We start from the raw sequence: 26,952 nt of genomic DNA on the forward strand, positions 1-26,952 counted from the left end.
CCACCTTAGATCCACACCATAGACTGCACTGTTGGTTAAGGGCTTGTAAGTAAGCATTTCACGGTAAGGTCTACACTTGTTGTATTCAGTGCATGTGACAAATAAAGTTTGATTTGATTTGATTAGATGCACACCTTAGATCTTTCCTGGGAGAGAAACAACTTGGTCCGTGCTCCCCAGCTCGCCGGGATCTCTGCTGATCTTTCAGTTAAACGACAACCCTCATTATGGATGGCTGATAAAATACCATGTTCCCCGGCCCTTTGTCAGCTGTCACCTCGCTTTGAAAGCCAGCGTATTTCCTTCCATCAGCTTTGTGCCAGCATGTCGAGTAGAAAGAGAAGGCCAGAGGTGTCAGCCAAACTCCGCCTGGTGCCCCTGCCTCTCCTTGTATCCTGGCATTGGGTGGGCCTACACTAGGGCCTACACTGGGATCTTTGTGTTCTGGACAGATGGTTGAAACAGGGCAGGGAAAGCTGCCTGGACGCAACTCTTGCGACACATACTCAATATATCTGATTGGATGAGAGCAGCACACAGGCCACAGAGGTGGATCCGATTGGATTAGTCAAGGGAGGAGTCGGATGGGCCAATGTAAATCACAGAGACACATAATTAAAGCCAGAGGGAGACCAGCTCTGTCAGGAGGCCAAAACAAGATTAGAGGGGATCAATGGAGCAGTCGAGAGGATGCTCCACTCACACCACAACGTACCACACTCTCACTCTCACTCTCACTCACACACACACACACACACACACACACACACACACACACACACACACACACACACACACACACACACACACACACACACACACACACACACACACACACACACACACACACACACACACACACACACACACACTTACTCAAACACACACAAACACACAGACACACACACTTACTCAAACACACACACACACACACACACACACACACACACACACACACACACACACACACACTTACTCAAACACACACACACTTACTCAAACACACACACACACACACACACACACACACACACACACACACACACACACACACACACACACACACACACACACACACACTTACTCAAACACACACAAACACACAGACACACACACACACTTACTCAAACACACACACACACACACACACACTTACTCAAACACACACACACACACACACACACACACACACACACACACACACACACACACACACACACTAACTCAAACACACACACACACACACACACACACACACACACACACACACACACACACACACACACACACACACACACACACACACACACACACTTACTCAAACACACACACACACACTTTAGATGTGTGTATTGTTGTGAATTGTTAAATATTACTGCACTGTTGGAGCTAGGAACACAAGCATTTCGCTACATCCGCAATAACATCTGCTAACTATGTGTATGTGACCAATAAAATTTGATTTGGCACACCACATACACACACACACACACACACACACACACACACACACACACACACACACACACACACACACACACACACACACACACACACACACACACACACACACACACCATGAGCTCACACACACACGGTCACAAAGTTCTTGACAGAACAGTGTAGCGCAGGAGCTAACAAGTAAAAAAATGACAAAATGGTAAAACAACAAAGCTTGCCTGAACCACCAGAAGGCAAATCAAATTGAAACGAAACACAGGTTCAAAGCTAATTGAAAATTCTTAGAATAGGCTGGCGTAAACCTTTACCTCCATGTGATTGGGGCAATTTCGAGGAACCAAGGATATGTTCCAAATGGTATCCTGTTCCCTGTATACAGTGCACTACTTTGATCAGAGCCCTATGGGCCATGGTCAGAAAGTAGTGAAAGTGGTGCACTATATAGGGAATAGGGTGCCATTTGGGACACGCATCAAATCACTGAGGCCAGGGCAAAATGAGATGCGCAGCAGGAAGCAACTTAATTTAGTGTGACCATCATTTCCTTCTGTTTGGATTACTGTTAAGAGCAGGTCTCTCTCTCATTCACCCTCCACCCCCCTCTTCTGCTCTTCCCTCTCCACACCCCAATCTCTCTTGTTCTGTGTCCTTCTCATACCCCCCTCTCTCTGTCTCTCATGTCTGGGTATATGTTGATGAGTGGGCTGGGCTGTAAGAAATGTGTAGCTGGGGAGCTCTGATTGCCTGGGAGCTGTCATGCCCTCTTCCTCCGTGCCTCATTGTGGCTGGGGGATTATCCGACTCTGGCCCGGCACCGATAACACAGCTAAGCGCAGCACAGAGTATCGCTGAGACTCAGAGCATCATCTTGCTTGGAATACAGAGCAGAGGAGGCTGTAGGGCAGAGATATGGGAGGGCGGGCTCATCATAATGGCTGGAATATAATATTTGGAACGGTGTCAAACACATGGAAACCAGGTTCTTGACTGTGTTTGATGCCTGTCCATCCATTCCAATCCAGCCATTACAATGAGCCCGGCCTCCTATATCTCTGCCCACTAGCCTCCTCTGCTTTCCTCGAACTGCTACTGGCCCTCCCGACACTTAAAGAAAAACAGATCTCGTTTGAGAGCACCCAAAACCCCATGTCTCATAATGTTTATATGACTACTGCTGCTCATCTTAAAGTGTGTCTGGCTTTTTGTGCTTCGTCTCTCCCAGCTGCCTGATACTTGCTGCGTCATTTATAATGGATGGAGTTTGTTCCCACACAGCGGCCAGACACAACCAGCAGATCCTGTGAAGCAGAGCAGACCCACAGTGGGGGTGGGGGGGGGGGCAGAGGGATAGAGAGAGAGAGAGAGAGAAAAAGAGAGAGAGAGAAGGAAGATGAGACAGAAAGTATGGGAAAAGTTCTCTTATATTATGTAATGTAATAACTTTTACATTTGAGATTCTCTCATTAAAAAAAATAAAAAATAAAAAGAGATTAGCCCACCAGGACCCCATCTGAAATCTGTATCCTGAGAGTTGAGTTCCCAAAATATTAGCAAAATGTTGCCTTTTCGATAGAATTTCTATCTTTTCTATAGCCTCTAAAACCTAAACCTTGTCAAACATCAAAGATGTCCTACTGCTTTCTCTAATTCATTTCTAAATAGCAACAGCACAACAACAGCCATAATCCCTTTCCAGGTTCAATTCAGAACATAATGGAACCAAATCATATGGCCAACAACAGAGAAAGGACCTCTTGTGATGTTCAAGTGGGCTCCACTAATATCAAAGTGGTCTCGATGAGATGTTCAAAGCATTGCACCGCCTAGACGTATATCCTTTTTCCACAGCTGTCCTGCAAACCACATCAGAGCCAGCTGCCTCAGCAGAAAATGCATTCAAGAACAGTCTGAATGAACCAATAAAGGGCTCTGCAGTAGCTTGACCTTTCCTTTCCGTAACTTTCTTATGCCTCTTATGTCCAGGTTGTTCCACCATTCAGCAGCTGTCTGCTAAATTGATCCTCACAATCCCCTTTGAAATAAAGCACAGTTTGCAGAGCACAGCTGTGGGGACGTTTGAAAATGTGGCATTTGGAAGGACTGCCTGCCAGCCTGCCTTTTGAAGTGGAGAGCGCAGGTAGCCCATGATGGTCAGCTTGCTGAGAAGGTAGGAGCCACTTTCCTCTTCCCATACAATTGTATACAAACACATAAACAAGAGCTGTGGTGTGTTCTAGGGTTGTCTAGAGGTAATGCTACAGTCTCCAGCAACTTATCTACAGTGTCAGCATGCGTTCCAATCTGGCCTACTGTCCTTTGACACAACCTTCACCTCGGTAATCTTCTCTCTAGCTGTTCAATAAGAAATATAAAAACATTTAAGTCAACAGTATCTGTCTCTCCAGACATTGATGTAAGAGGAAAGCCTTATTCGACGACAACATTGAACAGTAATTCAAATCGTAACTGTTTATTATGGCCATATTACCCTTAACCCAAGCTCTTGACCCAAATAGGACATCAGTTTGTAGTAAAAACTCCCGAGCAGACCAATTCTCTGGCCACTTGGCCAGATTTGTTGGTATTCAATGTGCATGTCAAGAAGAATACACACCAAACAAAGAATAGAATAAAGTAGCTGATGTTATGCGCCTCTATAAAATAATTTGCATCTTACTGACAGTGCACGAAAACACAACCAACCTATATATCATCCAGTGATAAAATCAAAACATGTTGCCTTGTATTGACTTTGGACTTGCTCAGTATGCAGTGCTCTATCCATTCTAGTTACAGCTCCAATCATTGCTACAGTAGATATATACCCAGTGGTCTTAGTCAAAAGTATCTACTATTACGCTCATCTTTACCATGCCCAGGCATAAAGGTCAAAAGTCAACAGAGACATCATGAAATATTGATTAGAACCTTGATTATAAAATACTGTTCTATGTAATACTTTTTCAAAAAGTTTTGTGCACTTTCTCTTTGTTATCATGGCAGCCTTCCTTGGTCCTGAATACATTGGCTTTCTGGCCTCTCTCATCTTGCTGAAACCTGTCAGGTAATAATTAATAATGCCAGTGTATGCTAATGGTTTTGGTGTCGAGTCCGCCAAGGCTTTTTATGAGCTGGCAAAATGTATCCTAAACGGGCCGCACTCTAATGGAGAGATAAGGACCCAAGGGAATAGTTGGTCATTTAATGCTGGGTGGCAGGCAGAAGGATTTGGTTGTCAAGAGGAGCATAAAATCACAGTACACCTCCCAATGACACCCCTCAACAAACCCTCACCTTCCTATCCAGGTTCTGTGGACTGCTGATGAGACACTTTAGAATAAAAGCTGTTGTGGCCTGGTGGTAATGCCACAGCCTCTGGCACACTTTGTCAGAGGCTGCGGCCTACTTTCCCTTTTGACACAACCTCTCTCTATCTTTCCCCACTGTCATCCTCTCTCTCCATCTGTTAAATCAGAAAATACCTGTCATCATACCTACAAAAGTCATAAACATAACCATAGCTTGATGTTACATCAGTGACAGGTCACATTGCCATCTTGCTAATAGATTTCTGTTGACGAATGTGATGTAGTTTGTCATTACATGTTGAGCTCTAGAAGTCACATGTATGAAACCCTGCAGCTATTATGATGTGGCATTAGGATGTGGCATTAGGATGTGTCACCTCACATTCTAGTGTAAGCACTCTATAACAATGTGTGTTATTGAGCTGCCACAGTAAGTGATGGTATAGAGAATAGTACAAGATGGAAGTAAGTTTGTATGGTTTCAAGTATCTAAAAGTCAATATCAAGGCCTTGCTGGCACAGTTAATTCTTAACCCTAAATTGCATAGTTCCTATGCACGACAAGCAAGTAGAGAGGATATCAACTTGAGTACCTGAGTTTCATGATAGATCCAACTGATGACTAATGACATTAGCAGCAGGTCATGTGTAGCTCAATTGGTAGTGCATGGCATCTGCAACTCCAAAGATTGTAGGTTTGATTCCTGCTGGGTCCACCCATACGATATATATATGCAAGCATGACTATAAGTCACTTTGGATAAAAGTGTATGCTAAATGGCATATATTATGTTCACGCACCACCTCACGTTTAGAATGGAAACCGCCTCTTCGTTCCAACCTCACGTTTAGAATGGAAACCATCTCTTCCTTCCTGTATCCAATTAAGGAAATCAATTGTGAAGGGAAATTGGAATACAAATCCTGCACTATGCACTGCTGTAAAACTTGTAAAAACCTTTGGCTTTGTGACAGATAGCAGCGTAATGGAAGAGATCCTGCTGACTCAGGGTGCATCCCAAATTCCCAATTTAGTGCACTACTTATGACCAAGGCCCATGTGGCTCTGGTCAAAAGTAGTGCACTATATAGGGAATATGTTGCCATTTAGGATGCATGCGGCCTCAGACTGCTGTACATGGCATAGCAGCAAATCACAAAGGATGTCCTAATATGTCCTAATATGAATATCAGTTAAGTTTTTGTTGGCAGAAGTCTGACTGATCAAATCCTTTCCCAGAAACCAATTTAAAAAGTCATCGCAATGTGATAAACCTGATGGAGGAAAAGAGAAAGACAAATGGGAGAGACTTTCAACACTGTGAGATTATAATGACGTTACGATTGTCTCATCTGAGAATGAATGGATTTCGAGCCCGACAACACAGGGCAATGGTCTTTAGGCGAAAGTAGGCAGCAGAAGACAACACTCTGCCACTGAAAAAAAAAAAAAAAACCCACTGAAAACCATAATAAAAAGCTGAAAACTAAGTCTATCAACTGTAAATCAAGGTATTTGAGTCTTTCCTCTCCGACTTTGCTTGTTGGTAATGATTCTCACTACATCAATGTTCAAATGATTCAATGGAAAAATTAAGTAGCCACTAACAGCCAGAGAAATAGTACAGAAATAACAGTTATTTTACAGACTCCATGTCAGCGCTGCTTAGCAAAAACAACTCTGTATTTCTTCAAGTGGAAAATACATATTTTATATCATTCAAAAGTGTGACAATTAAATGGGCTATTTCTTGTATGAGAAATCTGGGAGCAATGACTGCTCTGGTAATCTAATAACAAAAACAGTCGTCTTTCAATTAGACTTTATCGCATCGCTTCTTGGATTTGTTCTTCTGTTTCAGGTCACACATCGAAGTGGAATATCAAGGACTGCTAAAGAATTGGCTGTAGACCTATTTTGACTCTGATAAGAAGAAATATATAATATTGTATTACTTTGGTGTGCATTCATTGTTTTGGTCTAATGTTCAATTTACTTTTCAAAATCTTTAGAAGTTATGCAGGACTCTGGTCAAAAGGTGTGCACTATATAGGGAATAGGGAGCCATGTCATAATATGAATAGTGTATCTGCAAAGTTTTTGTTGGCAGAAGTCTGACTGACCAAATCCTTCACAGAAACCAATTTAAAAAGTCATCACAATGTGATAAACCTGATGGAGGAAATGAGAAAGACAAATGGGAGAGACTTTCAACACTGTGAGATTATAATGACGTTACAATTGTCTCATCTGAGAATTAATGGATTTCGAGCCCGACAACACAGGGCAAATGTTTGGGGTGACAAGATGACGTGGTACGCCCTTGTTTGAGGGAATAAAATAATCTATTTGTGGAAATGACTCCTGGACAGAAAAACTGTAAGTACAGCCACTGCCCATGAAAATAAGTATCCTTGAGATGTGTCTGGACATTTGCTAATCAATAAATTCATAGTCACCAGAGGATGTTTTTTTTTTTAATAATGTTAAGGTCCAGGAGAGGTCTTCAACAATGGCGAATACATTTAGGAACAGCAACTGACTTTTCATGGGGTCATTATTTCCGATTTTTCAAATTGAGGGTATGGCAAAGGGCACTTCTGACATAACTTTCTTTATGGGGTGGCAGGTAGCCTAGTGGTTAGAGTGTTGGGCCAGGAACCGAAAGGTTGCTGGATGGAATCCCTGAGCTGACAAGGTAAAAATCTGTTGTTCTGCCCCTGAACAAGGCAATTAACCCACTGTTTCCCCTGGTAGGCTGTCATTGTAAATAAGAATTTGTTCTTAACTGACTTGCCTAGTTAAATTGAAATATGGCAAGGGGCACTTCTGACATAACCTTCTGTATGGCAAGGGGCACTTCTGACATAACCTTCTGTATGGCAAGGGGCACTTCTGACATAACCTTCTGTATGGCAAGGGCCTTCGACATACTTCTGTATGGCAAGGGGCACTTCTGACATAACCTTCTGTATGGCAAGGGGCACTTCTGACATAACCTTCTGTATGGCAAGGGGCACTTCTGACATAACCTTCTGTATGGCAAGGGGCACTTCTGACATAACCTTCTGTTTATGCTTGGCATGTCAATAAACAAGTTATGCGTTTCCCAACAATTGTTCAGGAGTGAGTGACCTGATATCGATGGATCTTCATCATGAACTAACAACATAACAATGGCGCAACATGATGGACGCAAAAAGGTCTGATTTTGGAACCGTGAAATATCGACATGCCTCGTCAAATTGATGACAGCAGCTAGTCAAAAGGATGACTACAGTGACTGCAAGAACCTCTAGAGTTACGCTGAGGTTTAACCCCGACGGTTAGGTCTTTAGGCGAAAGTAGGCGCCAGAAAACCACACCCTGCAACTGGGACAAAACCTAAACTAAAACACTGAAAACCATAGCACCTTGAAAACCGTGAAAACTGTATGTAAAACCCCATTGGAAATGAGGTAAAATAAAAAAAATATATTTATTTTTAAAACACGTCAAATAATGCAGTCTAAGGCTTGTGACCTGGCAGGCTGGAGCTGAGAAACATGCTTTGCATTACTGCGAGTTTTTCCCCCCAAATACCTTATTATTAAACTTGAGAACAACACAAACTTTAAAGAAGTGTGAAAAAAAGAGGAAAACTTTAAGTCTATCAACTGGAAATCAACATATTTGAGTCTCTCCTCTCCAACTTTGCTTGTTGGTAATGATTCTCACAACATCAATGTTCAAATTATTAAATGGAGAAAAAAAAGTAGCCACTAGAGGAATAGTACAGAAAGAACAGGCCTTTTACAGACTCCATGTCAGTGCTGCTTAGCAAACACAAGTGGAAAATACATATTTTATTTGTGTGACAATTAAATGGGCTATTTCTGGTAGGATTTCCTATGAGTAAATCTGGCAGCAGCGACTGCTCTGGTAATCTAATAACAAAAGCAGTCCTCTTTCAATTAGATTTAATCTCTGCTTGAATTTGTTCTTGTGTTTCAGGTCACAATTCGAAGTGGAATATTAGAGAAATGTCTATAGGCCGACTTTGACTCTGATAAGAAGAAATATATGATATCCTGAAATGTACTTTGGTGGGCATTCATTGTTTTGGCCTTATGTTTAATTTACTTTTCAAAATCTTTAAAAGTTACATTTATTTAGATAACAGCAACATTCCAAATCTAATATGTAAATTAAATTAAGCATTAGATTGAGCAGCACTTTCACTGATGAGTTTCCTTGAGTCAAACCTAAAAATGTTGGAAACACTTTACTTGAAGAGTACCTACATTCATAACACATTCATATGCCATAAATAATGCATCCATTTGCAGTGCATAAGAATTTCATAAGCATAAAGCTTATCAACTTATGTTGACAACTGCAAGTTAATATTTTGGTTATGTTTTACATTAGCATTTACAGAGAGTTTAATTATGAATGCAGTACGGGATATGAACATAAAGTCCCTTATGCACAGTGCATTCAGAAAGTATTGAAACCCCTTAACTTTTTCTACATTTTGTTACGTTACAGCCTTATTCTAGCACCTTATTCTAGCACCTTATTCTGATTAAATCGTTTTTCCCTCTCATCAATCTACACACAATACCCCATTATGACAATGCAAAAACAGGCTTTTTGATGGTTTTTGCAAATGTAAAAATAAAAAAAACGGAAATATGACATTTACATAAGTATTCAGACCCCTACTCAGTACTTTGTTGAAGCACCTTTGGCAGCGATTACAGCCTCGAGTCTTCTTGGGTATGATGTTACAAGCTTGGCACACCTGTATTTGGGGAATTTCTCCCATTCTTCTCTGCAGGATCCTCTCAAGCTGCACTGCTATTTTCAGGTCTCTCCAGAGATGTTCGAGATGTTCGGGTTTAAGTCCGGGCTCTGGCTAGGCCACTCAAGGACATTCAGAGACTTGTCCCAAAGCCACTCCTGCATTGTCTTGGCTATGTGATTAGGGTCGTTGTCCTGTTGGAAGGTGAACCTTCACCTTCCTGAGGTCCTGAGCGCTCTGGAGCAGGTTTTCATCAAGGATCTCTCTGTACTTTGCTCCGTTCATCTTTCCCTCGATCCTGACTAGTCTCCTAGTTCCTACCGCTAAAAAACATCCTCACAGCATGATGCTGCCACCACCATGCTTCACTGTGGGGATGGTATTGGCCAGGTGATGAGCGGTGCCTGGTTTCCTCCAGATGTGGCGCATGGCATTCACGCCAAAGAATCCAATCTTGGTTTCATTAGACAAGAGAATCTTGTTTCTCTTAGTCTGAGAGTCATTTATGTGCCTTTTGGAAAGCTCCAAGCGGGCTGTCATGTGCCTTTTACCGAGGAGTGGATTCCATCTGGCCACTCTACCATAAAGGCCTGATTGGTGGAGTGCTGCAGAGATGGTTGTCCTTCTGGAAGGTTCTGCCATATCCACATAGGAACTCTGAAGCTCTGTCAGACTGACCATCGGGTTCTTGGTCACCTCCCTGACCATGGCCCTTTTCCCCTGATTGCTCTGTTTGGCCAGGCGGCCAGCTCTAGGAAGAGTCTTGGTGGTTCCAAACTTCTTCCATTTAAAAATGATTGAGGCCACTGTGTTCTTTGGGACCTTCAATGCTGCAGAAATGTTTTGGTAACCTACCCCAGATCTGCCAACACAATCCTGTCTCTGAGCTCTACAGACAATTAATTCAACCTCATGGCTTGGTTTTTGCTCTGACATGCATTGTCAACTGTGTAACCTATATAAACAGCTGTGTGCCTTTCCAAATCATGTCCAATAAATTGAATTTACCACAGGTGGACTCAAATCAAGTTGTAGAAACATTTCAAGGATGATCAATGGAAACAGGATGCTCAAATTCAAGTCTCTTAGCAACGGGTCTGAATACTTATGTAAATAAGGTATTTCTGTTTTTTATTTTTATACATTTGCAAAAACCTCTTTTCGCTTTGTCATTATGGGGTATTGTGTGTAGATTGACGAAGAATTGTTTTTATTTAATCCATTTCAGTAAAAGGCTGTAACATATCAAAATGTGGAAAGAGGGAAGGGGTCTGGATACTTTCCGAATTCACCCAGCTCAATGTACTGTAACATCGATATCTATTGGCTACTACATGATACTCATGAGGTTGCTACAACCTAGCCTATGAATGAAAGTTTACAACGTATGTGCACACAGGTCGAGAGAAAATGGTGAGGTGACAGACAGTGACACATGGACAGACAGCAAGGTGTAATCATTAGTCCAACAGTTGCAAATGAGAGTTTCTATTGGACAAATTCAGGCATGTTTATCCCCGTTTTGTTCCGTTTGCTTCCGTTTAAGAAATGTTTTTCAAAAGAATCAGAGGAATGAATACACGTCTGGTCACGCGTAAACACAGTTCACATTAATAGCAGCCACGTTGTATTCCTTCTCTCATCTATGCGCTCTCCTCCTCTCACCTTTTCTCTTCACTTGTGGACTTCAATGCACAACACATCAGCTGTATCTGACCAAGCGAAAAAAAACTTTCCATGCCAAACCATATAACTGCTACACACAGCCTACATCATTGTCACCATTTTAGCTAAAGTAACGTCATAGTCAACATAGCTAATAGAAGCGTTAGTTCTATTAGCTATGTTTCTCACATCTGCTCCTGCTACGCCCTCTGGTGTTCATCTGGTGTCCTCTTGACCTGCAGCTACTCCCCCTGTACACACACTCTCTCTCTCTCTCTCTCTCTCTCTCCCTCTCCCTCTCTGTGTGATTGTGTGGTTGGAGACAGGTGTGCTGGAGTCAGAGCAGATCCCTACCAGCTGCAACCCGTTCCATAATCAAGACCTCTACAAATTCTCAGTCCTGCCACTTCCACTTTGCCAGATCATAATCTCTGTTCAGTCTGTTCATGATTCTAGCCATTTATGATTATTCAAGATCCTATTACTCTGCTGTGCCTGTTTCCCTGCCTGACACTGTTTATCCTCTCATTGCAGTTACTGCTCTGTCTCTGGATCCTGTCTCCTGTTCCACATCTCACCACCCAACTACCTTGCTCTGGATTTTACTCAACACCACTACCTTGGATTCCCCTCAGGACCTGTTTATCCTGTTCTACTCAGCTAACTCCAATCTCAGTCTACACATCTGGTTTTTCTGCAACTCATCCGAGCTTCCCCGGATCTGCACTCCATATCTCCCTGTGTAACTAAATATTTTGGTTCATTCATCCCTGTTTCCTCATCTGAGGCTGCTCTTGGGCTCCCCTGTGTTGCTCTGCTTAACAATGTTGACTATGACGTTAGCTAACCCTGCTACAATCATGCAGTAACTTTACAGTGTATAGTCAGTTAGCAGTTTAGCAGTTACACCGGCAGGCCCCGGTGGCAATACATTAGTAAAACCAAAAGTTTACTTTGACTTGGAAGAGTTCCAGTGTTGTGTTGGATAGTCATAGCCAGCTAGCTAACATAGAATCCCTCTGAACTAGCTAGCCGCATTTGCTTGCTAAGTAAGGGAAACTGAATGTGAAGAAGATAAAAAAAAAAGGCTAAATCTCTCTCTCTTGCTTCTTCTTCGACACATTTTATGCACTGTAGTGCTAGCTAGCTGTAGCTTATGCTTTCAGTACTATATTCATTTTCTGATCCTTTGAATGGGTGGACAACATGTCAGTTCATGCTGCAAGGGCTCTGATAGGTTGGAGGATGTCCTCCGGAAGTTGCCATAATTATTGTGTAAGTCTATGGAAGGGGCTGAGAACCATGAGGCTCCTAGGTTTTGTATTTAAGTCAGTGTAGCCAGAGGAGGACGGAAGCTAGCTGTCCTCTGTCTACACCATGGTGCTACCTTACAGAGTGCCGTTGAGGCTACTGTAGACCTTCATAGCAAAACAGTGTGTTTTAATAAATTATTTGGTGACGTGAATATATTTAGTATAGTTTTATCTAAAAATGATAACTTTTTAAATGTTTTAAAAATTACTTTTTTAATGAAATTCACTGAGGATGGTCCTCCCCTTCCTCCTCTGAGGCGCCTCCAGTGGTAGATACCCTTCAAGCTAAATAAAAAAAAATAAAAAATGGCAGCCTCGCCAACATCATTCATTCATTCATTTCTGTAATTTCATCAATAGGCTGCTATAAAATAGTAAGCCTGACCTGGAAGGCAAATCATTTTTATTGACATACATTTCTGCATTTTCCCATGAGAACTACTCTTCAGTGCTGTAAAGTAAAAATACTTTAAAGTACTACTTAAGTAGTTTTTTGGGGTATCTGTACATGACTATTTATATTTTTGGAAACTTTTACTTTTACTACACTACATTCCTAAAGAAAATAATGTACTTTTTACTGACACCCAAAAGTACTCGTTACATTTTGACAGGAAAATTGTCCAATTCACACACTGATCAAGAGAACATCCCTGGTCATCCCTACTGCCTCTAATCTGGCAGACTCACTAAAGACAAATGCTTTGTTTGTAAATCATGTCTGAGTTTTGGGAGTGTTCCCCTTGCTATCTGTCAAAAAAAAAATTAAAAATATATATATATTGTGCCGTCTGGTTTGCTTAATATAAGGAAGTTGAAATGATTTATACTTTTACTTTTGATACTTAAGTACATTTTAGCAATTCCACTTACTTTTGATATTTAAGTATATTTAAAACCAAATACATTTAGACTTTTACTCAAGTAGTATTTTACTGGGTGACTTTCACTTTTACTTGAGTCATTTTCTATGAAGGTATCTTTACTTTTACTCAAGTATGACAATTGAGTACTTTTCCGACCACTGCTACTCACTGAGCAGTTATAGCCTAAGGAATCACTGCATTTGTGAAACATCACAGTTTTTTCCCAATGCGGGCAAGCCATATACCGAATTAGGCTAAACCTGCAAGTCGCCGCTGATTGGACAGACACCTGACTTGCAAACTCTCAACATGTAGCCAGTGATTCAGATGAACTCATTGTTGTTTAGACAGAGCAGTTTACCTTAACACACAGCTGCACACTGAACCAGTTATAAGCCCACTACAATAACTGTGACTTATACTGTAGAAGAGCTGACACAGAGGACCAATTAGTTGCTTCCCAACTGTGCTGAGGCTCACACTCCTCTCTGCTCTCCCTGTTGCTCATTCACGCTCAGCTTCACACACACACACACACACACACACACACACACACACACACACACACACACACACACATGAGTGAGTGGCTGCGAGCCAGCGTGCTAATGCCAATGTTTTGTGGCTGTGTGTAAGAGTGCTTGTGTAATGCAATGTGCTTTCTCTCAGTGTAGGCAAGTGTGAGGTAATGGCCAAGTTCTTTAGCTCATAACATACTGGAAAGGTCTGGTGAGTATAGTGATCAAGAAAGAGCCTTGCTTAGTTATCCATCCATTCAAAAATACATCACACTAAAACAACTACTCTCTGACTAGCAACAAACTAGATAACATAAGACACAAAAAAGAATGCTACTAAAACGACTAAAACTTTCCTTGTCCGATACTGGAGGGAAAGGAAGTACGGACAAAACAAGTAAAAAAAGAGAAAAATAAGGAAATGCCTCTCCTGATAGGAAACAATGTTGATTCAATTCAGAGTCACCGAAATGAGTTAAGTTTCCATTCAAACACAAAATTCAATATTAAAAATCTCCAGACTTCCAATAGTTGAGTCAGTAAGAAGTGATTTGGAAGGATGTCTTCCCACGAGACTATCTTATCCCTGACCCATCTTGTCTGCTCTCTGGATCAATACGCCCCACTGCCGCCTCCTTGCAAACCAGCTCTATTGTTGCTAGGCAACGCTTTGCGTCTTTGTGTTTAAGTGAACAAATCCATGTCGCAATTATTATTTTTTTACTGTACTGCTTGCTTAGATTGAAGCACCAGGAGGAGGCTGTTTTCAGCATAACAGGCTTGGGAGCAAATGACTTAGCCCCAGAGCAGAAACCTGTTGATGTTGCTGCTTGCTACCTTTTGAACAGCTGAAAACCAACTGAAAACAGCTGAAAAACTCAACATTCTGGTTTATAAAAAGCTTAGGATCTATTATATTCAAAGATATTACAATTCAAATTTTCCAGGGCAAAAATAAATATGTGGAAACTCTATTGATGTAAGGCTCTCCCAGCAATCTGTAAAATGCACACAGTAGATTCAATACTTCCAAAATAGAAGGCTTACTTTCTCCACTGCTTAAGTCACATTAACCACACACAATCCCAGGTGACATATGGCACATACAAGGTGTCCATATTAGGACAGCCTCAGTCTCAGCAGGACTTGTTTTAATCTCAGTAGGACTCCTTACAGGACCAAAACACCCTTTGCAATCCGGCTGTCCGTTAAACAGGAACATTGAGACAAATGAAGCAATGCAAGCAACTGCCCTTGGACTAATCAGAAGCAATGATGATTTATCTTAAGACTCTGTCGGGATGAAATCTGCTAGCGCAGCAGGCACATTGTCAATGTGTGTCTGGGACTTAGAAGACGGAGGAGAAATGTAACCGGAGGACAGATAAGAGGATCTTGCGCAGTTAATGAGAAAGATACAGTAGAGTACCACAGTTCAGAGTACAATGATCAGATCTTATGAGACATCATTCTCTGTCATACTCTCTCTCTCTTTCACTCCCTCTGTGTCTCTCTCACGCTCTCTCTCAAATGAGACAGAACAGATGCTTTTAGGAAGAAATTGCATAGCCCACAAAACAGAGCCTTTCAAAAAATAAACACTGAAGAAAGCTGAGCACAGCATAATCTGCTTCTTACATCCAGATGGACACTTTCACTTGGTATTCTTCTTATACCATGACACTGTATTTGTTGACCGAAATAAATCCCCCAAAAAACACTTGCACCTACCGTATCTTTCGGCATTTTGTCTTTCCTCGCATTCTGTACAAGTCTTCTCCCTAGCTTCTTGGCATAAAAAATCGAGGCAAACATACTCACTGCAAAGAAATAAAGCACTTGTTTTGTTTGCAAGCCAAAAAAGGCTCTACACACGTGTCTGAGATACTATTCCTTGTCAGTATATTCCACAGGCAAGAGAGAGCAGAAGGGAGGAATGATGAGAGAGAAAGCAGGAGTAGGACTTGAGCATAGAGAGCCTCTCTTTCTCTTGCTTTCTTTGCGTCTCAACACAGCAGAAGAAGGTCTCTCTCCCACCCACACACACTCCCGGTGAGTGAGTGAGTGAGTGAGTGAGTGAGTGAGTGAGTGAGTGAGTGAGTGAGTGAGTGAGTGAGTGAGTGAGTGAGTGAGTGAGTGTGACAGAGAGAAGGGGGGGCAGTGTCTGCAGCAGCTCTATTTACATATCACAGAAAGAAGGGATGGACAGTGAGCATGTCTTAGCATCCTTAGCACCCATCTAGTCCTGAAAACTGCCTGTCTAGAGCCCTAGCACCCAGAGGAGGTTCTGCTATCACCCAGCCCAGTGCCGTACATCATCCGGGGCCAGAATGCATCTCTCTCTTTCTCTTCCCCCTCCCCCCTGGGCAGCAGGGTTGAAAGTGGAACAGGGGAAAGCTGCTGCTGAATCAATGGTGCCTTCCAGCTTGGCAGGTTTAATACACACACTCTCACACAGGGTCATGGTGAGTAGGACCCTCTGGGGAACACACAGAGTCTGTTTCCATGAGTCACGCTAGTGTACGGCAGCGTGGGTACTACAGATGTAAGATCTTAATTTGAGCCAGTTTGCTACAGCAGCAAAATAATACTGCAACAACAGGAAATTGCTTGCTGTTTGGGGTTTTAGGCTGGGTTTCTGTACAGCACTTTGAGATATCAGCTGATGTAAGAAGAGCCTTATAAATACATTTGATTTGATGATTTGATTTGAAATACAAATTATTAATGAGATTTGTTGTAGGGGTTGATTTTTTTTCATTAGGGCAAATCAAGTCTGATATTTTAAAGTGGAAATTACAAACTTTAGAAGCCTTTTTAAACCTCGAATACACTACAAGATTGCATTTCTGACTGTGCAGGAAAATTCTCGCCAACAAAATAGTGATCACATTAAGATCCTACATCTGTACCTGTTGTTCTCGTGAAAAAGAAAACAACACAATTACTCACTACCTCAGAGTTACTACCACAAGACCTTGTGCTGGGTTGTGACAAAAAATATATATATTTTTGTAAACATGCACCATTCCCCTAAACAACAAAATGCATATAATATGAAATATGATAGGGGTATACTCCACACTCCATTTCTCTGCTCATTTTATTTATATTTTCCACATTTTCCTTTCCCTGCACATTCTATGCTCTTTTTATTCTGAAGCGCTTCTGTCCTTGGTTGCAACACTCACTACTGAGTTCCAAACTGCCTCTGGAAGCAACGTCAGCACAAGAACTGTTTGTCCATGGCCGAGCAGCCGCACACAGGCCTAAAATCACCATGCGCAAAGCCAATCATCTGGCAGTCCAATGGACGAATCTGGGTTTGGCGGAAGCCAGGAGAACGCTACCTGCCCCAATGCATAGTGCCAGCTGTAAAGTTTGGTGGAGGAATAATGGTCGGGGACTGTTCACGTCGGTAGCCATGAAGTGCTTTGAAAGGCTGGTCATGGCTCACATCAACAGCATCCTCCCGGATACCCTAGACCCACTCCGATTCGCATACCGCCCTAACAGATCCACAGATGACACAATCTCAATCGCACTCCACACTGCCCTTTTCCACCTGGACAAAAGGAACATCAACGTGAGAATGCTGTTCATTGACTACAGCTCAGCGTTCAACACCATAGTGCCCACGAAGCTCATCACTAAGCTAAGGACCCTGGGACTAAACACCTCCCTCTGCAACTGGATCCTGGACTTCCTGACGGGCCGCCCCCAGGTGTTAAGGGTAGGCAACAACACGCCTGCCACGCTGATCCTCAACACCCACGGCTGCGTGGCCAAACACGACTCCAACACCAACATTAATTTTGCTGACGACAACATTGGTAAGCCTGATCACCGACAACAATGAGACAGCCTATAGGAAGGAGGTCAGGGAACTGGCAGTGTGGTGCCAGGACAACAACCTCTCCCTCAATGTGAGCAAGACAAAGGAGCTGATTGTGGACTACAGGAAAAGGTGGACCGAACAGGCCCCCATTAACATCAACGAGGCTGTAGTGGAGCGGGTCGAGAGTTTCAAGTTCCTTGGTGTCCACATCACCAACGATCTATCATGGTCCAAACACACCAAGACAGTCATGAAGAGGGCACAACAAAACCTTTTCCCCCTCAGGAGACTGAAAAGATTTGGCATGGGTCCCCAGATCCTCAAAAAGTTCTACAGCTGCACCATCAAGAGCATCCTGACCGGTTGCATCACCGCCTGGTATGGCAACTGCTCGGCATCTGACCGTTAGACGCTACAGAGGGTAGTGCGAACGGCCCAGTACATCACTGGGGCCAAGCTTCCTGCAATCCAGGACCTATATAATAGGCGGTGTCAGAGGAAAGCCCATAAAATCACCCAGGTCTTAGACTGCACGGCAAGCGGTACCTGGAGCGCCAAGTCTAGGACCAAAAGGCTCCTTAACAGCTTCTAACCTCAAGCCATAAGACTGCTGAACAATTAATAAAATGGCCACTGGACTGTTACATTGACCCCCCCCCCTCCATTTGTTTTATACATTGCTGCTACTCGCTGTTTATTATTTATGCATAGTCACTTCACCCCTACCGACATGTACAAATTACATCTAACCTGTACCCCCGCACACTGGCTCGGTACCGGTACCCCCTGTATATAGCCTCGTTATTGTTATGTTATTGTGTTACTTTTTTACAATTTTTGACTTAAGTTTATTTGGTAAATATTTTCTTAACTTCTTGAACTGCACTGTTGGTTAAGGGCTTGTAAGTAAGTATTTCACGGTAAGGTCTACTACACCTGTTGTATTCGGCCCATGTGACAAATAAAGTTTGATTTGATTTTTGCATGGTTCGGGCTTGAGCCCTTAGTTCAAGTGAATGGAAATCTTAATGCTACAGCATACAATGACATTGTAAACTATTCTGTGCTTCCAACTTTGTGGCAACAGCTTGGGGAAGGCCCTTTCCTGTTTCAGCATGACAATGCCCTCGTACACAAAGTGAGGTCCATACAGAAATAGTTTGTTGAGATCAGTGTGGAAGAACTTGACTGGCATACACAGAGCCCTGACCTCAACTCCATCGAACACCTTTGGGATGAATTGGAACCGACTGCGACTGCGAGCCAGGCCTAATTGCCCAACATCAGTGCTCGACCTCACTAATGCTCTTGTGGCTGAATGGAAGCCCCTGCAGCAATGTTCCAACATCTAGTGGAAAGCCTTCCCAGAAGAGTGGAGGCTGTTATAACAGCAAAGGGGGGACCAACTCCATATTAATGCCCATCATTTTGGAATGAGATTTTCAACGATAAGAAAATGTTTCATTATCCATCTAACCTAGTTCTATCAATTTATTCCGCTTTAAGGTAGAATTCTTTTTTTTGTCTTGTTTTTTCCCCTTTTCCATTTTTACCACTTGTATAAAACCCTCAGGACTTTAACCCTCATCTCCTACCTTCTCGCTGGCCCTGGGAGTCAGAGCGACATTCACACCTCTGGTCCTTGCCACTCTGTTGCTAGGGGTGTTGCTAGGGGTCGTTCTAGAACATGCTGCTGACCAAAGTCATCTGACCTGGTCAGCCAATCACAGGCCTCACAAGGTATTGGTCTCAAACCCCACAACACAATCTGTGAAACTCACAACTGGACCTTCCTGAACGAACAATCCTTCCCTGGACTTCCTAAACTGTGTGTTAGTGCGTCACTGACCATGTAAGTGAAATTGTAACCGGTTAGGGTTCAGGCTAGGAAACACTGTCACCACTGATAAATCCACAATAATTGAGAATTTCAATGAGAATTCTTCTACGGCTGGCCATGCTTTCCACCTGGCCACCCCTACCCCGGTCAAAACCCCTGCACCCCCCACAGCAACTTGCCCAAGCCTCCATCCTTTTCTCTTTCACCCAAATCCAGATAGCTGATGTCCTGAAAGAGCTGCAAAATCTGGACCCCTACAAATCAGCAGGGCTAGACATTCTGGACACTCTCTTTCTAAAATGATCAGCCGAAATTGTTGCAACACCTATTACTAGCCTGTTCAACCTCTCTTTCGTTTCGTCTGAGATTCCCAAAGATTGGAAAGCTGCCGCGGTCATCCCCCTCTTCAAAGGGGGAGACACTCTAGACCCAAACTGCTACAGACCTATATCTATCCTACCCTGCCTTTCTAAGATCTTCGAAAGCCAAGTCAACAAACAGATCACCGACCATTTCGAATCCCACCGTACCTTCTCCGCTATGCAATCTGGTTTCAGAGCTGGTCATGGGTGTACCTCAGCCACACTCAAGGTCCTAAACGATATCATAACCACCATCGATAAGAGACAATACTGTGCAGCTGTATTCATCGACCTGGCCAAGGCTTTCGACTCTGTCAATAACCACATTCTTATTGGCAGACTCAACAGCCTTGGTTTCTCAAATGACTGCCTCGCCTGGTTCACCAACTACTTCTCAGACAGAGTTCAGTGTGTCAAATCGGAGGGCCACAGGGTTCAAATCGGCAGTCTCTATGGGGGTGCCACAGGGTTCAATTCTTGGGCCGACTCTTTTCTCTGTATACCACAATGATGTCGCTCTTGCTGCTGGTGATTCTCTGATCCACCTCTATGCAGGCGACACCATTCTGTATACTTCTGGCCATTCTTTGGACACTGTGTTAACTAACTTCAATGCCATACAACTCTCCTTCCGTGGCCTCCAACTGCTCTTAAATGCAAGTAAAACTAAATGCATGCTCTTCAACCGATCGTTGCCCACACCTGCCCGCCCATCCAGCATCGCTACTCTGGATGGTTCTGACTTAGAATATGTGGACAACTACAAATACCTAGGTGTCTGGTTAGACTGTAAACTCTACTTCCAGACTCACATTAAGCATCTCTAATCCAAAATTAAATCTAGAATCGGCTTCCTATTTCGCAACAAAGCATCCTTCACTCATGCTACCAAACATACCCTCGTAAAACTGACTATCCTGCCGATCCTTGACTTCGGCGATGTAATTTACAAAATAGCCTCCAACACTCTACTCAGGAAATTGTATGCAGTCTATCACAGTGCAATCCGTTTTGTCACCAAGGCCCCATATACTACCCACCACTGCGACCTGTATGCTCTCGTTGGCTGCCCTCGCTTCATATTTGTCGCCAAACCCACTGGCTCCAGGTCATCTATAAGTCTTTGCTAGGTAAAGCCCTATCTTATCTCAGCTCACTGGTCACCATAGCAGCACCCACACGTAGTACCCCCAAAGCCAATTCCTCCTTTGGCCGCCTTTCCTTCCAGTTCTCTGCTGCCAATGACTGGAACGAATTGCAAAAATCACTGAAGCTGGAGACCCATATCTCCCTCACTAACTTTAAGCACCAGCTGTCAGAGCAGCTGACAGATCACTGCACCTGTACATAGCCCATCTGTAAACAGCCCATCCAACTTCCTCATCCCCATACTGTTATTTATTATTATTTATATCTTTTTTTGCTCCTTTGCACCCCAATATCTCTACTTGCACATTCATCTTTTGCACATCTATCACAGTGTTTAATTGCTAAATTGTAATTATTTCGCTACTATGGCCTATTTATTGCCTACCTCCCTTATTTTACCTCATTTGCACACACTGGATATAGACTTTTTCCTCTATTGTGTTATTGACTGTATGTTTGTTTATTCAATGTGTAACTCTGTGTTGTTGTTTGTGTCGCACTGCTTTGCTTTATCTTTGTCACAACGTCCACAGAAGGTGGCGCCTCTCCCCAGTCGGGCGGCGCCCGGCGGTCGTCGTCGCCGGCCTACTAGCTGCCACCGATCTCTGTTTCTTTGTCAGTTGGTGATGTCTGTTTAGGTTAGCACCTGTTTTGTGTTAGGTCATTAGTGGGGTATTTAGTCTGTCTGTTTTAGTTGGGGTTTGTGCGGGATTATTTTCGTGTCGTCCTTTTAGTAGGTTGGGGATTTGTTTTTCCCCTGCCACTGTCATTTTGGGCATTAGGGTTGCCTGGCTGCGTCCCGACTCTTTCCAGGATTCATTTTTCCTGTTGTTTGGAGTTTTTGTTACCCTGCCTTGTTTTGGCTATTGTGGACTTGTTCATTAAACGTGTGTTTCACGTACCTCGGTCTCCTGCGCCTGACTTCACCCCTCCTGCTATTTAGAGTGGTTCCTGACAATCTTCGCCAGGTCGCAGTTGTAAATGAGAACTTGTTCTCAACTAGCCTACCTAGTTAAATAAAGTAAAACATTTTTTTTTGTAAGTTGATGTATATTTTATTTGTCTGTATGTTATAGGCTCTAATACCTACAGTATGTTAGTATACGCCTCTCCCAGTGTTACAGTATATGCTCAAATCAAATGAACTAGTTCTTTATGTATGTGTACTAGCCATATTACTTACTCCTGTTTATCTGGCCTCATAGCATAGTTTCTGTGAGCTAAAATCTCTCCCCATTAGGTACTGTGTCAAGATGGCTACCAGCCATTGTTGCTGTATCGCATTAGTGGCTACAGACACTGCTCTCAGCGGAAGTCTGTAGGTTTTGACTAGCAAAAGTTACTATTTGTAGCAGGTTAGGAGAATTAATGTGTCAGGTTAGGAGAATTAGGTTGAGGCTAGGAAAAGGGTTAGGCTTAGGCTAGGTTGAAGATACCCAGGTTAGGACAAGTTATGATTCCATGCAGAAGCATTTAGAATATAAACAGATTCATGGGACCAGCGCAGTTGCTAACTAGCATAGCTGGTCCCATTGTTTAGAATTTGTCCTCATTTATGCAAAGAGTTATGGGATATTAGAATCCTCGTCTTAGCCTTTGTCATCTTCAACCTATGGTTTAAGGTTAGCTAATATTGTCCCCAACGTGACCCAAAGATATTTATCTTCAACCAGGCCTGAGAACAGTCTTCGTTTCCACTAATGCAATTCTGCACCAATTGTTCACAATCACTTAAGATGGCAGGCCTACGATGTCATCACATCTCAGTCATTTCCTGTTATGCCATCCAGCCCCTGTGGCCATATCATTGTTTACATACTAGCATTGTTAGCCATAGTGTAATAACCCACTAGCTGGTAACATTTTTACATTTCAGTCATTTAGCAGACATTCTTATCCAGAGCGACTTACAGTAGTGAATACATTTCATAATTTTTTTTTTCTTCCATACTGGTCCCCCGTGGGAATCGAACCCACAACCCTGGCGTTGCAAACACCATGCTCTACCAACTGAGCCACACGAGAGCATAGTGCTAATGTTTGCCATGCCTACCCAAAGCCATTGGCCTACTAGCCTCCCTTGTGTATACTGTCTGCTACTACTAGCCCATGGCCTAGCTTAGCATTCTAGCCCACAATATATACTGTTCTATGGCATTTGGCCTGCTAGCCTAGCATGCTAGCTTACCACTGTTGCCCATACTAGTTGGCCTTGTTCCTATTGTGTGCTAGGTTAGCCTAGCCCCATGTACATAATGTGTTTATTCTGTGCTATAAGCCGCTACATGCTGATCCCATGTCATCACATTGTGTACATTATTGCTATTACTGTTATATAGCAGTGGTATTACTGTTAGCCTGTGCTACATGCTACATTGCTATTACCCTCCACTGTTGCCAGCAGCATACCACCCTGCATCCCACTGCTGGCTTGCCTCTGAAGCTAAGCAGGGTTGGTCCTGGTTGATCCCTGGATGGGAGACCAGATGCTGCTGGAAGTGGTGTTGGAGGGACAGTAGGAGGCACACTTTCCTCAGGTCTAAAGAAGAAATATCACAATGCCCAGGGCAGTGATTGGGGACATTGCCCTGTGTAGGGTGCTGTCTTTCAGATGGGAAGTTAAATGGGTGTCCTGACTCTCTGTGGTCACTAAAGATCCCATGGCACTTATCGTAGGAGTAGAGTTGTAAACCCTGATGTCCTGGCTGCATTTCCAATCTGGCCCTCATACCATCATGGCCACTTAATCATCCCCAGCCTCCAATTGGCTCATTCATCCCAGTTCCTATTGTCACGACTTCAGCCGAACTCGGCTCCTCTCCTTGTTCCGGCGGTCGACGTCACCGGCTTTCTAGCCATCGCCTTTTCATTTATCCATATGTTTTGTCTTGTTCCCTGCACACCTGGTTTTCATTCCCCAATCACACTACATGTATTTATTCCTCTGTTCCCCCTCATGTCTTTGTGTGAGATTGTTTTGTGTTCTGTGTTTATTTCACGAGGTATGTTTATTTGTTTGTACATAATTATTGTGACTGTTTGCGCGTTTGCACTTTGGCATATTGGCTGGAGGTTTCGACGCAGTGGCGTCCGTCTGTTGGTTTCTCCTGCCTAAACAAAGTGTGCGCCTGTTCACAACTCTCTGCTCTCCTGCACCTGACTCCGCTCCCAGTACGCACACCATTGACACCTATTCCCCAGGTTGTAAATAAAAATGTGTTCCCAGTCAACTTACCAACTTGCCTGGTTATATATACAGTTGAAGTCAGAAGTTTACAAACACTTAGGTTGGAGTCATTAAAACTTGTTTTTCAACCACTCTACAAAATTCTTGTTAACAAACCTTAGTTTTGGCAAGTCGGTTAGGACATCTACTTTGTGCATGACACAAGTAATTTATCCAACAATTGTTTGCAGACAGCTTATTTCACTTATAATTCACTGTATCACAATTCCAGTGGGTCAGACGTTTACATACACTAAGTTGACTGTGCCTTTAAACAGTTTGGAAAATTCCAGAAAATGATGACATGGCTTTAGAAGCCTCTGATAGGCTAATTTGCATAATTTGAGTCAATTGGAGGTGTACCTGTGGATGTATTTCAAGGCCTACCTTCAAACTCAGTGCCTCTTTGCTTGACATCATGGGAAAATCAAAAGAAATCAGCCAAGACCTCAGAAAGAAAATTGTAGAAGTCTGGTTCATCCTTGGGAGCAATTTCCAAACACCTGAAGGTACCACGTTCATCTGTACAAACAATAGTACGCTAGTATAAACACCATGGGACCACGCAGCCATCATGCCGCTCAGGAAGAAGACGCTTTCTGTCTCCTAATGAACATACTTTGGTGCGAAAAGTGCAAATCAATCCCAGAACAACAGCAAAGGACCTTGTGAAGATGCTGGAGGAAACAGGTACAAAACTATCTATATACACAGTAAAATGAGTCCTATATCGACATAACCCTGAAAGGCCGCTCAGCAAGGAAGAAGCCACTGCTCCAACACCGCCATAAAAAAGCCAGACTAAGGTTTGCAACTGCACATGGGGCCAAAGATCATACTTTTTGGAGAAATGTCCTCTGGTCTGATGAAACAAAAATAGAACTGTTTGGCCATAATGACCATCACTATGTTTGGAGGAAAAGGTGGAGACTTGCATGCCGAAGAACACCATCCCAACCGTGAAGCATGGGGGTGGCAGCATCATGTTGTGGGGGTGCTTTGCTGCAGGAGGGACTGGTGCACTTCACAAAATAGATGGCATCATGAGGATGGAAAATGATGTGGATATATTGAAGCAACACCTCAAGACATCAGTCAGGAAGTTAAAGCTTGGTCACAAATGGGTCTTCCAAATGGACAATGACCCCAAGCATACTTCCAAAGTTGTGGCAAAATGGCTTAAGTGTGGCCATCACAAAGCCCTCACCTCAATCCTACAGAAAATGTGTGGGCAGAACTGAAAAACTGTGTGCGAGCAAGGAGGCCTACAAACCTGACTCAGTTACACTAGCTCTTTCAGGAAGAATAGACCAAAATTCACCCAACTTATTGTGGGAAGCTTGTGGAAGGCTACCCAAAACGTTTGACCCAAGTTAAACAATTTAAAGGCAATGCTACCAAATACTAATTGAGTGTATGTAAACTTCTGACCCACTGGGAATGTGATGAAAGAAATAAAAGCTGAAATAAATCATTCTCTCTACTATTATTCTGACATTTCACATTCTTAAAATAAAGTGGTGATCCTAACTGACCTAAGACAGGGAATTCTTACTAGGCTTAAATGTCAACAATGGTGAAAAACTGAGTTTAAACGTATTTGCCTAAGGTGTATTGTAAACTTCCGACTTCAACTGTATATAAATATATATATACACAATCAGGGCCCAGGCTGATTGTACATATTTTTAAATCGGAACCTCTTTCGAGACCACCACCAGTTGATGGCGCTCTTTTTCACGGTTTGCTTTTTTTTTTTACATTCTATAATTTACTTAATGCAATCATTAATTATGGTGCATTTTACTGGGTATGTTTCCGGTGTACAGTTATCAACATTATGTAAACATATCTTCTTTGGATTCCTTCATAAATAATTGTATAGTATACTCTGTTTTCATCATCTATCAAATGTTACGTTCATGGTCACGTTCTAAATGTATATGTGGTTGTCTTACCTACCTTAGTTGAATGCACTGACTAAGTGGCTCTGGGTAAGAGCGTCTGCTTAGTGACCAAAATGTAAATGTAATGAATTAAAAGTCCTAAGCATTACCCCATCTTGTCTGGTGCTAATATTATGGCAGCAATGAAAGATGTGCTTCATTAATGTAGCACCGCTCATGTCACACCTCATGGAAGGCTTATTAACACAACCACACCGTGCCTCATTTTCACCCCCAATCAATCGCCCGACACACACGTCCAACAACTCGACCCCGGAGGAATACCAGCCGTAGCCGAGAGGGGAAGGTAGACTGTGGTCCTAACAACCATCAACAGCGCCTGTCCGTTGCTATCACTTAAGACCCGGGACATTGTGAGCTGTGAACAGTTCTATCTCAGGGTCTTCACTACTAGAGCAGAAAACAACATCTGTCTGGAAAATGATAAGCACAAGTGATATAAAAAGAGGGTCAAAAGTAGTGCACTATGTAGGGAATAGGGTGCCATTTAGGACCCACAATGTTAGCACACTCAGACCAGCCAAACTTAAATGATTGTGTTCGTTCCTTATGAGCTTGTCTCTTATCCGTTTCACATAGATTGAGTGTGTCTAAATGAGCAATGTGAATTTGTAAACAGCGAATTAGGATTACACAATAATAACAATATTTT

At 42.8% G+C, this 26,952-nt stretch overlaps 1 protein-coding gene across 17 annotated transcripts in view; it reads right to left on the minus strand.

The window, feature by feature from the left end:
* The window catches only part of LOC106603804 (disks large homolog 2), a 325,722-nt gene that overhangs the window by 115,876 nt on the left and 182,894 nt on the right, over window positions 1-26,952 (minus strand). The window contains exon 1 of one of the 17 annotated variants that reach the window (XM_045717320.1): window positions 15,650-15,963. The exons of the other annotated variants lie outside the window; for them this stretch is intronic. Within the exon in view, the coding sequence (XP_045573276.1) occupies window positions 15,650-15,733 (84 nt within the window). The 5' untranslated portion in view covers window positions 15,734-15,963. Of the gene's footprint in view, window positions 1-15,649; window positions 15,964-26,952 lie in introns of those variants that run through there. 17 annotated transcript variants of the gene reach the window in all.

The sequence above is a fragment of the Salmo salar genome, chromosome ssa04 (assembly GCF_905237065.1).
Source record: "Salmo salar chromosome ssa04, Ssal_v3.1, whole genome shotgun sequence".
Classification (NCBI taxonomy): Eukaryota; Metazoa; Chordata; class Actinopteri; order Salmoniformes; family Salmonidae; genus Salmo; species Salmo salar.